The sequence below is a fragment of the Orbicella franksi genome, chromosome 10, assembly GCF_964199315.1.
Source record: "Orbicella franksi chromosome 10, jaOrbFran1.1, whole genome shotgun sequence".
NCBI lineage: Eukaryota > Metazoa > Cnidaria > Anthozoa > Scleractinia > Merulinidae > Orbicella > Orbicella franksi.
This window is the reverse complement of record NC_138154.1, coordinates 16,068,651-16,084,581: the sequence shown is the minus strand read 5'-3', so window position 1 is coordinate 16,084,581 and position 15,931 is coordinate 16,068,651. Positions and strand designations below refer to the sequence as shown.

The window sequence follows — 15,931 nt, the reverse complement described above, 5'->3', positions numbered from 1 at the left end:
TGTGTGACAGGTTTTTCAAGGGGCTTAACCACAGGAGGGCACATATTAGATTGATACATAGTGAAGAGAGACCCTTCCAGTGCACATTGTGTGGGGTATCATTTAAAACAAAGTCCCGACTAAAGCAGTACAGTGTTGTTCACAACAATGCAAGGCCATTTAAATGTGACCAGGGCGACAAGTGCTGTAAGGCCAATGGCGAATTAAAGATACACAAAATGGTGCATACTGGCGACAAACCTCACAAGTGTGCTCAGTGTACTAAAGCCTTTGCGACATCTTCTGAACTCTCTTCTCACATTAAGTGGCATGGAGATGAGAAACTTTTCAAATGTCCACAGTGCGGCAAGAGCTTCAAAACACCAGGTGCAGTACATAAACATCGTTCTGTTCATGCCGAGACAAGGCCCTTTCAGTGTATTTCTTGTGAAAAGACCTTCAAGATATAGCAAGAACTTAAGATACATCAAAGGGTGCACACAGATGAAAGGCACCATTTGTCAAAAGTCCTTCAAGACAGCAAGGGAGGTGGAGATGCACAAAATGTCTCACAGTGATATCAGGCCTTTTTAAATGCTCTTTGTGTGATAGCTACTTCAAGTCCGCATACAAAATGAAACGTCACCTCAACATAGTACACAGTGAGATAAGGTCTTTTAAATGCCCACAGTGTGAAAAAGCCTTCAAGCAAGCAGATCAACTGAAAAGGCATAGCTTCACACATGCAGAAGATCTACCATACAAATGATTCCAATTCAACATGTCTTTCAGATCAGCGGGAAATCTCCGACAGCATTCATTGGTGCACAGTGTTGAAAAACCTTTCAAGTGTCCCATGTGTGAAAAGACTTTCAAAGCATCTATGTATTTAAAGAAATACAGCAGAGTTCACACTGAGGTAAAGGTCTTTCAAATGTACTCAGTGTGAAAAATCGTTTAAGAGTGCCGATGAACTGAGAAGGCATGGTGTAGACATACACTCCAGTAAAAGGCCACACAAGTGTAGACACTGTGACATGGCATTTGTCAGATTAGCACATCTAAGAGGTCAGGAAAGGGTACACATTGGTGAGCAGCCATATAAAATGTTCACAATGTGAACAATCTTTTAGCAGTCCCAGAGACCTGAAAGGACATGAGAGAATCCAGGCAGGGGAGAAGCCATATGAGTGGTGGCTGTGTGGTAAGGTTCTCATATCAGCCACATTGTTACGGCATCATACGCAGGAAGGTTACCAAAAATTGACAATCTGACTCAAGCATTGCAGGAAACACAAGAAAACCTGCTTCAATACTTTAAACCCTTTCCCGCCAAGAGTCTGTGGTTGACAATTTTTAAATTATGGGGTTGAGACACAGGTCACCCAAGCGTAATATAAGACAAACAACAACAACATAACAAACACAGTGGGAGAATGGTACAACAGCGGACCACTGAGGGAACAGCTACTCGCTGGAACAATGGAACAATAGGATCGAAATGCACCAATCACAGCCGACCTTTGTGTTATAAATGATACCGTGCAATCAGTCGACCTTATCACCTGAAGAAGACTAGCAGTAAGCAGTCTGAACGTCGCGATCAAACGATAATACACTTTATTATAAGAGTTTTTATGGAGAACTGTGGCTAAAATATAAGAGTTTGTACGGAGATCAGGAGTTGACATTAAATTTTTTCAATGTATGGGTAATTTACCGAATAAAGACTCTTACAACCAATCTGTCACTACTTCTTTAGGCCTCTTTATACGCAGGGACCCATCATTAGTGATACGTTAAAGGCACAACGAGCACCCCTGTCCTTCTTATATGGGACTCCTCCCTCCCACAGGCATATGGTAGCCTGCTTTGGAGGCTAACGACAACTATTGCAAAGGTATTCATGTTGTTACTTAATTTACCCTAGAAATTCTTACTATGACCCTTTGGGAATGATCGTCAGCAGTGGTCTCTGCATGAAGGTTACTCAGGAAGCAAGGGCGTGGCACATTTGGACAGGTCTGTACAACTGAAACAAGATTACGGACCAAAATTGTTTTGTTGGCTCTTGAAGAGCCTTGTACACCATAGGCGAGGCTCAAGCGCTCATGGTGAATCTTTTTGTACATTCTTTGTACTGCTCTGCTACCAAACTTGTTCAGTGTTTTGTTTTCAAACTGGCCGAAGTTTCCTACCTTGTCTCTTATTAAAACGCCGTAGGACAAATTTTCCAAAATTTGCTCAAATCTCGTTTAAACTCCCCAGGGTGAGAAAAAATGACACCATTGAATGTTCAAGAGACTTTATTCAGTAAATTACCCATACTTTGAACAAATTTAATGTCAACTCCTGATCTCCATACAAAATCTTATATTACACTTGGGTGACCTGTGGTTAAGGATGGTGCATTTTCATGTTAATGAAGCCCATTGTAGTATGTCAGCTGCTGAACAGTACTTTTGTGCTGTGCAGTAATTTTGCAAGTAACAATGATTGCTGTATCATGTATTTATCATGCACTGGATAACTCTACTTGCTACATGTTGGCTGTAGAGATGGAGAGTAGCTTCTGCCGTTACACTACAGACCATGGACTGACTAGCTAATGTGCCATATATGTATTATCCAAGCCTCAAAGACATTACCACACCCAAGACGGCTGAAAACCTACACTGTGCAATTTTATTATTATTCAATTTAAAAAAGATAAATCAATTAATCAATTTAAAAAGAACTAACTTTGCATTTCATTAGTCTCTATTAATCTTTACTGATATTTTGATGGTTTATATCTATTTATTTTGTTTTGGATATTTACTCTTGTACCAAGTTTATGATATTTATGTGTACCAACGTATTTGTTGTGCCTCTTTCCTGACTCTCACATTTTTAATTATTATAATTACGGTCACCCAACTAGTTTAGCTTTTTAGTTATTTTGGGTGTCCCACTACTGTATGTACTGTACTGTTTATTTATTTATTTATAATTATAATCTTGTAAATTCTTTTAGTTGTTTACAGTAATAGAAATAAACTGTTGTTCTTGTTGTTGTTCTATTCTATTGTTAACGCTTTAGATCCAACATTGATTTTAAGCAGTCAAGAATCTCTCCTATTTACAGCACTGCTATTTACAGCTGTTCCTAGACAGTATAGTTTTATCACATTCAACAACTTACAAGTGGTTAGTAAAATTAGTGTACCACTGCAGAGGCTTCATTAAATGTTTTCAGCATTAGGGCAAATGGTTTTTACAGGTGGGAAAAACTATTGGAACTGAACTTCTCTGTATGAAAAACTTTCCACAGGTGCTAGATGGTCAAACCAGCTGGGCAAAATTGTCCTCAGAGCCAGTCAATTTGCCCAGTGCCAGGCCCTTAATGAAACCCCTGACAATGTTTAATGAGAAATGTTCAGTGAATATCATCTAATTGACCACACACTACCCTAAGTAGGATGGGGCTAGGTGCATGCCATCCTAGCACTAGTTCTACCCTATCCTGAGCAGGAGGGGGTACCATGTACCCCCAGTGCTAGAACTACCCTACCCTGAACAGGAGGGTAACATGCACCCCAGTGCTAGAAATACCCTACCCTGAGCAAGAGGGGACCATGTAACCCAAGTGCTAAGACTACCCTACACTGCGCAAGAGGGTACCATGTTCCCTTAGTACTAGCACTACCCTACCCTGAGCAGAAGGCTACCATGTACCCCCAGTACTAGAAATACCCTACCCTGAGCAGAAGGCTACCATGCACCCCCAGTACTAGAAATGCCCTACCTTGAGCAGAAGGGTATCGTGAAACCCTAGTGCTAGGACTACCCCACACCGAGGAAGAGGGTACCATGACTGCAGCCACCCTACTGCTAAGACCACCCTACACCAAGCAAGAGGGTACTGTGTCACATTAGTGCTAAGACTAACCTACACCAAGCAAGAGGATATCATGCCACCTTAGTGCTATGACTGCTCTACACTGAGCAAGAGGATACCATGTCTCCCTAGTGCTAGGACTACCCTACACTGAGCAAGAGGGTACCATGTCACCTCAGTGCTAGGAATACCCTACAGCGGGCAACAGGGCACCATGTCACCTTAGTGCTACAACCACCCTACACTGAGCAAGAGGGTACCATGTAAGTTAAGTGCTTGGACTACCTACACCGAGAAACAGGGTGCTATGTTATCCTAGTGCTATAACTACCCTACACCAAGCAAGAGGGTACCATGTTACCTGTGCTAGGACTACCCTACTCTGAGCAACAGGGTGAGCTAGGGAAGTGAGAAGAGCTTCCCTTGAGCTAGGGAAGTGAGCAAAATCAAGATGCATCTAATTTAGGCATTCTTGACGACGTACAGTTTTATTTTCACTTATTCTAAAGGAAAATTTTTTTTTTTTTGATAACAAATTAATTAATGAAGGTCTATTAATTTATTGAAATGCAATATTTTTTCTAGATTAAAAACATTGAAAAAACTATTAATAACATCTATGGTAATTAAGTCACAAAATTTGTGGCATATTAAACAAGTCATCACATCTACTTTGTCAAACAACAGTGTAAATTGTATTTTACGAAATAAAAAATTAATTGAAATTTTTTTTTTATAGAGGGTTGTATTTTCATAACAGAAGAATCTTTTGTAGAGTTGAGATCATTTCCTGCCTCAAAGAGGATGGAAATATTGGGGCAGTGGACCAGGGGGCCACTCCCTGTCTCCAGTTGAGATCTGCAAAGATATTGAAATGGGCTGAAAGTTCCAGTGCCCCATTGAGACCCTCCTATTTTCTCTCTTCATAAACAACAATTCCAAATTCCAAAACCATTTTAAGGTCTGAATTAGGACATGGAAAATAATAACATAATATTTTGGTATGGAATTTGGTGAAAATATCAAGTAGTAGATCATAAACTCTTACTAAATTTTTGATTTGATGAACTTTATGATACAGTCAAACTTCTGGTTACGACCACCTCTCATAAGCGATTATCTCTCCTCAGCGACCAGTTTTCCAAAATACCAAAGTTTCCAAGTCAGATCACTATATTTGGAACCTCTCATAAGTGACCACCTCTCCTCAGCGACCAGTTTTCCACAATACCAAAAGTTTTCCAGTCAAATCACTATATTTGGACCACTTGTAAGCGACCGTCTCTCATTAGTGACCATGACCACTTTTAGAGCTAAAAATTTGAAATTTTCTTTTGTTTTTAACCTCCTGTAAGCAGCAACTTGACAGATAATAGAGTACAGATCGGATAATAAGGTGTTGTAACATCGCATTCCTGGACAGAAATTTCTCAATGACTAGTACCAGATTTCTTCTCAAAATTGACTTTCCACATGAATAAAACAATTAAAACATGGGGTAAGCCTTTGCTAATGAGGCAACTGGAAGTTTGACCCAATATGGTCTAAGCTCTCTTTATCAACCACCTCCCATAAGTGACCACTAGGCTTGGCATTTTGGGTGGTTGCTTACAGGAGGTTCAACTGTATTAAAATATCAAGTCAATTTCTGTCTGGTAACATCAATAAACCAAGATGATTGGGCCAGTTACCACATATCCTTTGTACATTGTATAACCAGTGAGGACTTGGCTAGACTCCTACACACGTACTGTTTGGACCCAGTTGGTTATCTAGAGCTTATAGCATGCCTGCAGTCACACATGATAAGCCAAAATAAAGTCTGCATAAAGGACAAGGATTAAGATGTTCTGAAGGAGATTAAGTCAGCACCATCTTACTCTTTATCTTCTACAGCTCTGAACAGCGCTGGGTCTGAAAAAACAAGATCATCGATGTAGTGTTATAGCTATTTGTTTCACTTTGACTGGTATAATTATCTGGGATTGACCTGATTTGTCATGAAGAAAAATCCAATTTTCATGAAATAATACTGTTTCTTATATTCCATATTTCTCATTTCCAGAGGACTTGAAAGGGCTCTGGTAACAAGATAACAAAAACACAACTCAACAAAGCACAAATTCTTCATTGTTGTAACAAGGCGGCAGCATGTGCTACTGTTCACCACACCGTGAGGAGCAACTAAAGCAGATTGAAGAATGAAGAATACCTATGTTGCTTAAATACCAGTACAAAACTGGTGTAGATCCACAGAGTACACTGGAAGTAGAGGCAACCCTTTTTAGAGGGACACTATCCCTGTGGGAACTCACATCTGTAAAGGTCAGAAATGGTTGCTGGAAAATTTATACCCCTATTTATACCCCTAACAAAGAAATATCTGCGCACGGCTCAAGCTTTATTTGACCCCTTCAAAGGTACCTTGATGGCAAAAATAGTGGCGTTCCGTTCTGTTCCATCAAAGCCAAAATCCACACTCCTGAGCAAGGTAGTGCACATTTCCTACTTTTTCAGATGGGAGTCCCCCCCCCCCCCCCCCGAACTCTATCACTACAATCTTGTATCAGTTTAAGTCAAAACACCAAGATGAAGGTACCAAGTGAATCATTGCTGGGTGATCAATTTGTTAATACAGCAATCTCTTCCAAGTTGACAAAAGAACTTGAAAAATTCTGCCAGGCACATCAAGACGAGACCACCCTATGACTGCCTTATAAATAAAGGCACTGGTTACAGCTTGGTTAGTCATTACATATTGAACATGTAATACCACCAGGGATGTGTGGTGACTACAGGCTAGTCACCCAGTGTGCTGGATTCCTGGCCCTTACATGGGTTTCATAGGTATAGTATGACCGGCCCCAAAGGGTATGGTTCTTGAGCTGTTTTCAGGGCTGTCATTAAGTTTTGAGTCACTTGTAACCTTGATCTTCACACCTGTAACGAACTTGTTACATTGTGGATAAATTGTATCAGCAACAGACAATTTCACTCATAACATCAAGGGCCTCTCAAACATACTCAGCTGTATAACAGGTGTTACAGGTTATGGCCCTAAATGACAGCCCTGGTTTTGGTCCGAAAAAGGGTGTAGATTTTGACCATTTTGGTCTGAAATAGGGTATGTTTTTCATTCTGGCTTGGCACTGGATATTTTCTTTACAATTATTAGCCATTTTTTTCAGCACCAACATTAGCAAAGTTGTAGCCCTTCTCAAATGTTTACACAAAAAGAAGCCATTTCAGGTTAGCTGAGGTCAAATATTAGAACCATGTACCAAATTTCAGAGGTCCCCCTGCGGGCTGGACTGAAGGGAAAGTGATCTGGGTTCAAGCACCAGTTGTCTTGTCTTCCTCACACAGTAACTCTTTCCACCTGGGTGGATTGATGAGGTTCTATTGTATATTGATTAAGCCCATAGAGAAACACATAAATTCAAGTAACATTAGAACATGAAATAGTTTATTTAAATACTTAAAAACCTGCCACCAAGATAAAATGTACAAAGTAATGCAATCTAAACAAAAGACTGACAGAAAGGCTCATTTCATTCTTAAAGCCTGGTTGCAGAACTACATAAATTCTAAGCCGTGCTCAATTCTTCCACATGATGCAGATAATTTCAGACTTAACGATCCTTTGTCACCTGCATCTAGGAAATTTTAGCAATGTGACTGAAATTTAAACTTGCAATTAACTGAGGTCATACACAATTGCGTGGAAACCAGGCCCAAGTCACTAGTTTGCATAAGGTTTGCAATGTTGTCATTATAAGCAACACCACTAGCATTCTACAGCCAATTATAAGTGCCAGAAACATGCAAGAAAAACTGTAATTGATAATGGTTTGGGTTGTGTTTGGATAAGTATTTGGGGAAAATAAAAAGCAAAATTATGTGAATGATAAATACTGTGAAAGGGAAAAACATTTTGTTCAACATCACATTTGCTGCCTTATTCAAAATTATATTTACATGCACAGGCTATGTTAAATGGCAATTATAGTACATTGTATTTATGATACAACCAGTTTAAATTCTCTAGTGTAATGAATATCTCTTAAATAAGATATACACATAAAGATTAATTTAAACCCCGTTTCAAGTAATGATTTACAAAAAAATCAGCTTCTTTGTAAAAGAGCTTGTCCCAAAAGTGAGAGATTGGTCATTCAGAAGTAAAATGTTCCCTTACAAAAAATATTAGTCTCAAAATAAGTTAATAAGTCACAATAAGTGTAATAAGTCACAATGTTAACTGAATTAACTTTTAAGAGAAACTTAGCATTCAACAACCTTCGCTTATTCCATCTGGGGAGTAAAACAAATTTATGAAAATGTATTGCATGGTAATCTATCTGTAACACTATAAAAGCTCTTTTGGACTATTCGAAGTTGAAATAAATAATGTTAGATTGTCAAGATATGCCACTGACTGACAAATGAATAGACATGCATAGGTAGTGAGTCATTATTTTAAAGAAACATGTATGTGAACAGAGCTGGTATGATTAAAAAATTATGTTGACTGGAAAACTGATGCTCTACACTGCTGTGCAACAACCACCTTAAAATGTAACTTTACAATGCAGCAAACAGATTTAAATCATAACAAGAAACAAGACACTGAAGCAGAGTTAATGTTTCTAAGGCTGGTTTTCCCTAGCGCATAAGCAGAAGCATAAGCAGAAGCATAAGGATAAGCACAAGCACTTGCATAAGCAAGTAAAAAAAAACCCCATGACATAAGCATGCGCATAAACACAAGAAAAATGAAAATGGTTTGTTCTGCTTGTGCTTATGCTATGCTTATGTTATGCTTATGCTGTGGTGCGAACGAGAGTGAAATAAGCATAAGCATAAGCGTGAGGCGGCCATCTTGATTGTACAGTAGAGGAAGGCTGGTATCGAGAAATTTTGTTAATACTGCGCCTGCATATGCTCTTCTACTTATGTTGTAGTGATCTCACTTGCTTATGCTTATGCTTATGATTGTGCTTATGCACTAGTGAAAACCAGCCTTTAGTGATCACACTTGCTTTCCACAGCTGTGACAGCGTTGAAAGCTTTTGATCACTAAAAACACTGACTCTGCTTCAGTATCTTGTGTCTCATTATGTCTACTACAGAGCCTGGAAACAATATCTTTACTTGAAATTTAAATGATCAGTTATCATCAGACAAACATAACAGGGCACTGTAACAACTACAATAACTTTTCACAACCAAGGGTGTCTATCTTCAACAAAGAAAATACACAAATAACTACTGAAAATCCAACCTCCTGAAAGTACTGTACAACTCAGTAGTCTCCAACTGAATGATTACAATGTAAATGCTAGAATTTTAACCACAGGCTCAGGATATTTAAAAATTACAGAACTGATGCAATTTAAGGATTTTTGAGCAAACCATGCAATAATTTAAATGAAAGTTAAGTTACTTATAGAAAGTTTAATTTCTCATCTCTTGCAGCTGCATTCCACGATCAGAATTGGTATAATCCCTGTAAATGAAAAATAAGGTCTTGTTTAAATAAATATTTTAATGAGCATATTTGGGGAACTTTCATAAACTTTTAGAGCAATGTCAAGAAACTAAAACGCTGAATGTTAACATTCAGAAAGAACTGTATCAGGAAGCTTTGCACTTAAACAGTTACACTGTACATTTCTACTACTTTATTTGTCTCAGGGGTACACTGAATTTTTGAGATCCAAGTTTTGCAAATATCTCTAAGAGCCTTCACACTTGTAGGCATTATGTGGATGTTTTAACAGCGATAGCAATCTAGTGCAAAGCATTTCATTTCCCTGCTGAAATATAATGATCTGGTCAAAGGTACGGAGATTCAACCCATTTGTGTATGTGTGCCTTGCTTGTTCACCTGACCATGACTTTGGATCAGACTTCTGATGCTCTTCTGGTAATTAATAAAGTGAATATGACTGATATATTTTTATTTGCTTTATGGAATCTACATGAGATTGTGATATTAAATTGAAAAAAAAAAGATATTGTTTCTTTACCATGTTTTAGCCATCTGAAAATGTCAAATTTCACTTCCAATTAGGTCAGAAGCTGCGCGAGGCTAGGGCCTGGGACTAGTCAGGCTGTGACGTCAAAACAAGAATGTATGTCAACATATTTTTCGAACTGAACAAATAGAAATGAAGTGAAATATACTACAAATTAGGCAATCAAGTGTACAGTAATTCCAATTTTGGTTCAAAAATGAAAACATTTAGGAAAGATATGTAGACCTACCAAAGTATTTTCCTTATGTAGATTCCATCACACAGATAAAAAATCTGTCATATGCACTTTAATATAATTAACAAATACCTATGGGCAATCAACAGAATGCAGCTGCAGAAGACATCATGTATCACATTTTATAACAAGATAATGAGATTTTAAGTTATGATAATTTATTTACTATTGGTAGTTTACAGAAGGCAATCTAGGCCAATTTTAATATATTTTAATTCTAACTTAGTTAGCTACAAGGCTTGCAGGAATAAAACATAAGAAAAAAAAATTTATTCATTTCTCAACCATGGTTTCTTTTTTCAGTCCCCTACCTACATGCAGACCGACATGAAGATCTGAACCCAGTTAGACGTTTAAAAGGGGCAATTTCACAGAGGGCAAATTTTGAAACATCTTAACACTGATGGCATGTACATGTAAACAGCCTCAATAGTCTCCAGTCCTATGCATCCTTGCTCCATTCTTGGTTTACTATGAAGTCTTTGCCATTTGTTTTGGCCTGTAGTGAGTAATTTCTTATTGTAATGTTTTCTCTCGATTTAAACGTAAGTTTGTCCATTTCAAACGAAAATATTCAATGCATACCATGATAAAACTTCTGTCTATTTACATTAAGTACATTATTTTAACACTTGAAACCAATGTAATCATGACTAGTTTTAGTTCTAGTTTAATTGTTCCCTTATTTTGTTTTTGGCATAGTTAAGATTTATTCATTAATTATTGAGCAAAAGTTTTCTTTTTCCTCCAGATTGTTCCAACATTAAACAGCTTAAAAGGACAATGCTGGTTTTCAGTAGGAATAAGAATTAAAATACAATGTGGCAGACTGATTTTTCTTTCACTTTGCTGTGAAAACTTTAGGTGGCAACTATGGCAAGTGATTCACTTGCCTGCCAATGCAGCTCACCAGTATCTCGACTAGAAACTAAGCACTATGCTGATTTTTTTGCTTTGAAATGTCACTTCTAGACTAATCATACCAAGTTCATAAACATCAGCATTACAGCATTTCTCGTGTTTATCACACATCTGTCACATACAGTAATTTAGCCAGATTGTAGTCATTTTATTGAAAGTAGAAAGCAAGGGATATATTTTTGTTCACAGAAATGAAAAACTCACTTTTCCCATAAACTCCTACCAAAATCTTTCAACCAAAAAAGGTCAACAAAGCATTTCTAACCAAAAAGTTGTCCTTAGTGCTTTCCAGCCACAATTACATGTAAACTTGAGTACCCCCACCCTCTTTGGGCTTTATACACATACAGATCTAAATATACACTGTACTCAGTGCTGAGAAAGTGTTACCATTCTATGCTCATCCAATAGTAGTATTACATTTTATATTAATAGTAACATGTGTTGTTCAAGAAGATCCATGTTCAGATTTATTTTGTTTGACCCTCACACTGACCCTTCAGGAAATTCTGGTTCACTTCATATGTTCATTTAAAAATCATGTCTTTTGACCTCCCAGCTCCGCCCCAAAATTTCCACAACTTTTCTTGGGGGCTGGGACAAGGGCACAAGTTAAGCTATTTTCTAGAATGGCAAAAAATATTACAGGTACATTACCTTTTTCCAAACTTGAGGTGAATGATCAAGAAAGACAATCCCAGAACAAGGCAGAGAACACCAACAGTGATGTATGCAATGCCAAGGAATGGGTTCTTACCACCTATCCATGAGGTGGTACTCAAAATCACTCTTTTCTCACCATCAAATGAAGTCACTGGAAAATCTGAGCACATTGAGGTTAAGTAAAAGAAAATAACTTTCAACAAATACTGTACTGTAAAATCCCAGTTATACAGCATAAGTGGTCAATTTTCTGCTTACATGTGTATTTTCTCAGACATAACCCTCTACTGTATCTTTCATACTTCCTTAGAGTGAGATTTAATTATAATTGAGAAACTTCAGTATACATGTACATGTTATCTGCTGAAACAAGAAGACATCGGCAATAAGGAAACAGGCATTTCTTTAGAAATGCCCCTTGAAAAATGTTGAAAATGGTATTTCCAAGTTTCAAGATTTCAAAATTCTCTAAGGGAGGGGAAGGTCCCAACCCCCCCTTGCCCTGCCAAGGAGTCAAGCCTCAGTGATCAGATAGCCAACACCCTAGACGTCTGCTTATACAGCCACCCCCTTTTTCTGATCAACTTCCTGATTCAAAACTTCATGGCATCCTCAGGGGGTTCATTGAGGACCGGGCACCAGGCAAATTGAGCAGCTGCGAGGAGGATTTTTCCCACCTGGTTTGACCATCTTGCAGAAATGTTTTTTAATTAGGAGGTTCAGTTTAAATAGTTTTGCCTGCCTGTGAAAATCAGTTGCCCTTCTAGTAAAAACAATAATGAAACCCTGCATCCCTGGAAGACATTTTGCACCTCCCAATTAAAATCATGGTTACTCAGAATTGACCTACTTTTAGACCTTAATGGACAGTTACTGAGCTGTATGTAACTAAACTTATTGAAATTCTCTGACAACGGATACTGTAGTTGATATCAAGGTGATAGTCTCCTTCTGGTAGGCCGTTCTCAAACTCTCCTGTGTGCACAATCTTTCGGTAGAGCTTGCGGAATGTTGAAAAGGCTGCAGTTCTCATCCAGACAATGAAGTCCTGATTCTGGAAGCCATTGTTGTCTGCATTTTCTGTGTCTAACTCATACACAGGTCTTGGCCAGTTGTGCGGCTTTGTATAATCTTTGAAAGCATCTTTGAGGTTTCCAGAAGGATTCTTAAACTTGACTTCTCGGTCCGACTTCCAAGCAATATCTTTAAATGTCAAGTTGACATTGACCTTCTCTGTAGAGCTCTTGAGCCACGTCAATTTAAAAGTGTCTGTAGGGTAAACATATAACAAAATGTGACACATAATCACACAAACAAACAAACAAACAAACAAATATATTGTTATAAACATGTTTCCGTCATGCACTATGAACTGGCTGGCAAATTCCATAATGTTCTATGTATCTGCAACACATGTGCAAAGCAATTTATAGACTGGACATCTGACTGATGAACTAACTGACAGACCAATTGACTGACTGACTGACTGACTGACTGTTTGACTGACTGACTGATTGACTGACTGATTGACTGACTGATTGACTGACTGAATGACTGATTGACTGACTGACTGACTGACTGACTGATTGAATGACTGACTGATTGACTGACTGATAGACAGACAGACAGTCAAACCTATAGGTACGCAGATCACCTGACTGATAACTTATGACTAAATATAGTACCAGAGTTTTTCACTGTTTGGCTGTGACATCACCATACTGTAACATGAAAAGAGAACACTGAATTTGTACAGGTTATCTTGTAGTATCCTTAAGAAATGAAGGCGTCATGACCACACATTTATATGTACTTGGTCATTGCAGCAAGTTATTGAAAGAGTGTGCAATACCTCATGGCGGCCTAGTGAAAACATGACAACCATAAAATAGCCTAGACTTGCATATTATATGTTTATGGTGTAAATACATAGTTACTGAAAGGTACCATTGAAAAGACTGTTTGCAATAGCTCCACAAGGTGCAATAGGGGTGTCATTGACTTTTGCAAATGGATCACAGTCAGATGATACTTTGCCATTCAGTTCTCCATGGAGTTGAAGATCATCTCTGGACCTAACATAGCGCCGGTGGTTCTGTAAATGACAAAGACTGCTTGGTTGTAGTTCAAACACACATGTTATCAAAATTAGTAACTAAAAGATATATATGTTATTAGATGTTTTGGTGTGTAGTATTGCTGTATATTATTACGAGTTGTGCCGTATTTTGACAAGCTCATAGGGTGAGTCAAAATACAACCTGTCTGGCAAACAGGTTTTCTACTGTACAAATAACTGTACAATCTCACTGTATATTTGTACTCATTTTGTGCGATATTTGGACGGTATTTGCCACAGTTGGATAATAAATAACTTTTATTCTTATCTGCCTTTGAGGATGACAGGGAAGAATTTCAGATTACATCCTCAAAACTTAATGATAACTAATCAAGTTAAAACAGGAGATATCTTAATAGGTTCAAGGTGATTTAGAAATCTGATGTACTTGCATATTTGTGTGCTTTTGTTTCTCATTTTTCTCCTGTTTTCTGGTGACAAATGATATTTCCAGACATCTTGAAATTTGAATAAATATTCTGCTAGGTAGAGTATTCTTAACTCTCATCTGTGATGAAATATTGTGCAAAGCCTCTTTAGTTAGACTATATACTGTGAAAGCTATTCTATACAAACCTGATAAAAGTTTGACAGGCCATAGTACATAAACACATCTCCTTTAAATGCCTTAGACAGACTAAACTTCACTGTACAGACACAAGTCTTCCCTGTGTTCGTCACATTTTCAAGAAACTTGTCACATCGACCACCATTTGAAGTCTCACACTTTGTATACTCAACATACTTTTCTTGAACCTAACACACAAAAGAGACAATCAACATCATGGCATCAAGGTCCTACAGGTTTTAGGCACAAATAGGTCTTTCGTTCATGCCAAATAAATGACCTCAGCTACATGTACACTCCCTCCACTACCTGACAAATTGTAACATATTTGTTAGGTTCATGTTTTTGATTCTTTTCTAATTCATTGATAAATAAAGAGAGTTAGCATTTTGCATTTCTCCCTTCTCCCTGTCCTCTCAACTTAGAACTGCTGCTTCCCACCATTCCCTCCCATACCTCTCCCTCTCACTTTTCCTCACAAGTTCCTGCTCCCACTTATGTCCTTCAAGTAATCAACCCTGCACACATTATTTGTATCTATGTTACTGGTTTGATGTATGCTATATGCCTTTGGCAACATTAAAAAGGATGCATATCACACAAAATTGTGGTGACAATGCCCGGGAGGGCAGTTTTGCAATCGTTACATGGAAGCTTACAGGATATCATAAGATCATGTTTACCATGATTCCAAGAAAAATAGTTCCTAACACGATTGTTACTAATATAAATAAGGCGAGATATATATTAAACTGCTTTGACAACTTTTTCTGTCTGATATGAAGCAAGTCACTGCTAAATTGAAACAAAAAAAGCTGAAACGAAACGATCAAGCAAAATTTGATCTAACTCCCTGCCTAGTTAACCACTACAAGCTCTGTTTTGACGTACAGTATGAAGAAGGAAAACCTCGGAAAATATAAAACCCTTATCCACCAGCTTATCGTTTTAACATTGCAAGCGCATAAAGGAATAGATTTCTCGCACATAATTTACACAGGCTACAGCAAGTAGACGATTACACTTCAACCTTCAAGCTCATCTTCTGGAATCAATAATTATATCCTGATTCGTCTTCGATCGATAAGAGCTTCATACTGGATCGAATCAGTTGATGATTTTGCAAGCTACTGATGTAGTTTCAGTTCACATAAATACCTCTCAAAAAACTTATAGTACTTACGTTGTCGGATGCGGCCAAGAGAACTGACCCAATGGGTATAAACACAACTCCGATTATGAAAAACAAAGGCAATGCCGTCTTCGCTGTCAGAATAGGTTGCCATGCCTTTAATCTTTGCTGTTTAAAGTTGGTATCTGAAACAAAACAACAGTAACTATCACTAGTGAATTCTGCGTCTAAGTGGGCGAAAAAGAGATCAGAAAGAGCAGTACTTGATGGCTTTTTAGACTTCTTTCGTTCCCTAGTAGAATCCGCCATCTTGGCATCAACCCAAACTGCACCTGCCCCCTTGAAGGCACGTTTTCAAATGGTGCGTTTTTGTTGTGTAAGGGGCTCAAAAGC

At 38.0% G+C, this 15,931-nt stretch overlaps 1 protein-coding gene across 4 annotated transcripts; it reads right to left on the bottom strand.

Annotated features, from left to right (window-relative positions):
• Positions 1-2,802: 2,802 nt before the first annotated feature.
• Positions 2,803-15,929, bottom strand: LOC145500382 (cell cycle control protein 50A-like). 4 transcript variants are annotated; one of them, XM_081479902.1, is made up of 7 exons: positions 15,802-15,927; positions 15,590-15,723; positions 14,415-14,594; positions 13,667-13,814; positions 12,641-12,988; positions 11,714-11,879; positions 7,304-9,368 (listed from the first exon to the last, which is right to left on the bottom strand). In XM_081479902.1, exons 1-7 carry the CDS (start codon positions 15,845-15,847, stop codon positions 9,317-9,319), a joined length of 1,074 nt encoding a protein of 357 aa, XP_081336028.1. In that variant the 5' UTR covers positions 15,848-15,927; the 3' UTR covers positions 7,304-9,316. The 4 variants fall into 4 exon arrangements, with proteins under 4 accessions (XP_081336026.1, XP_081336028.1, XP_081336025.1 ...); XM_081479900.1 differs by lacking the exon at positions 7,304-9,368 and adding an exon at positions 2,803-5,773 and having other exon boundaries at positions 15,590-15,881; XM_081479899.1 differs by having other exon boundaries at positions 15,590-15,929.
• Between the last annotated feature and the right edge of the window lie 2 nt (positions 15,930-15,931).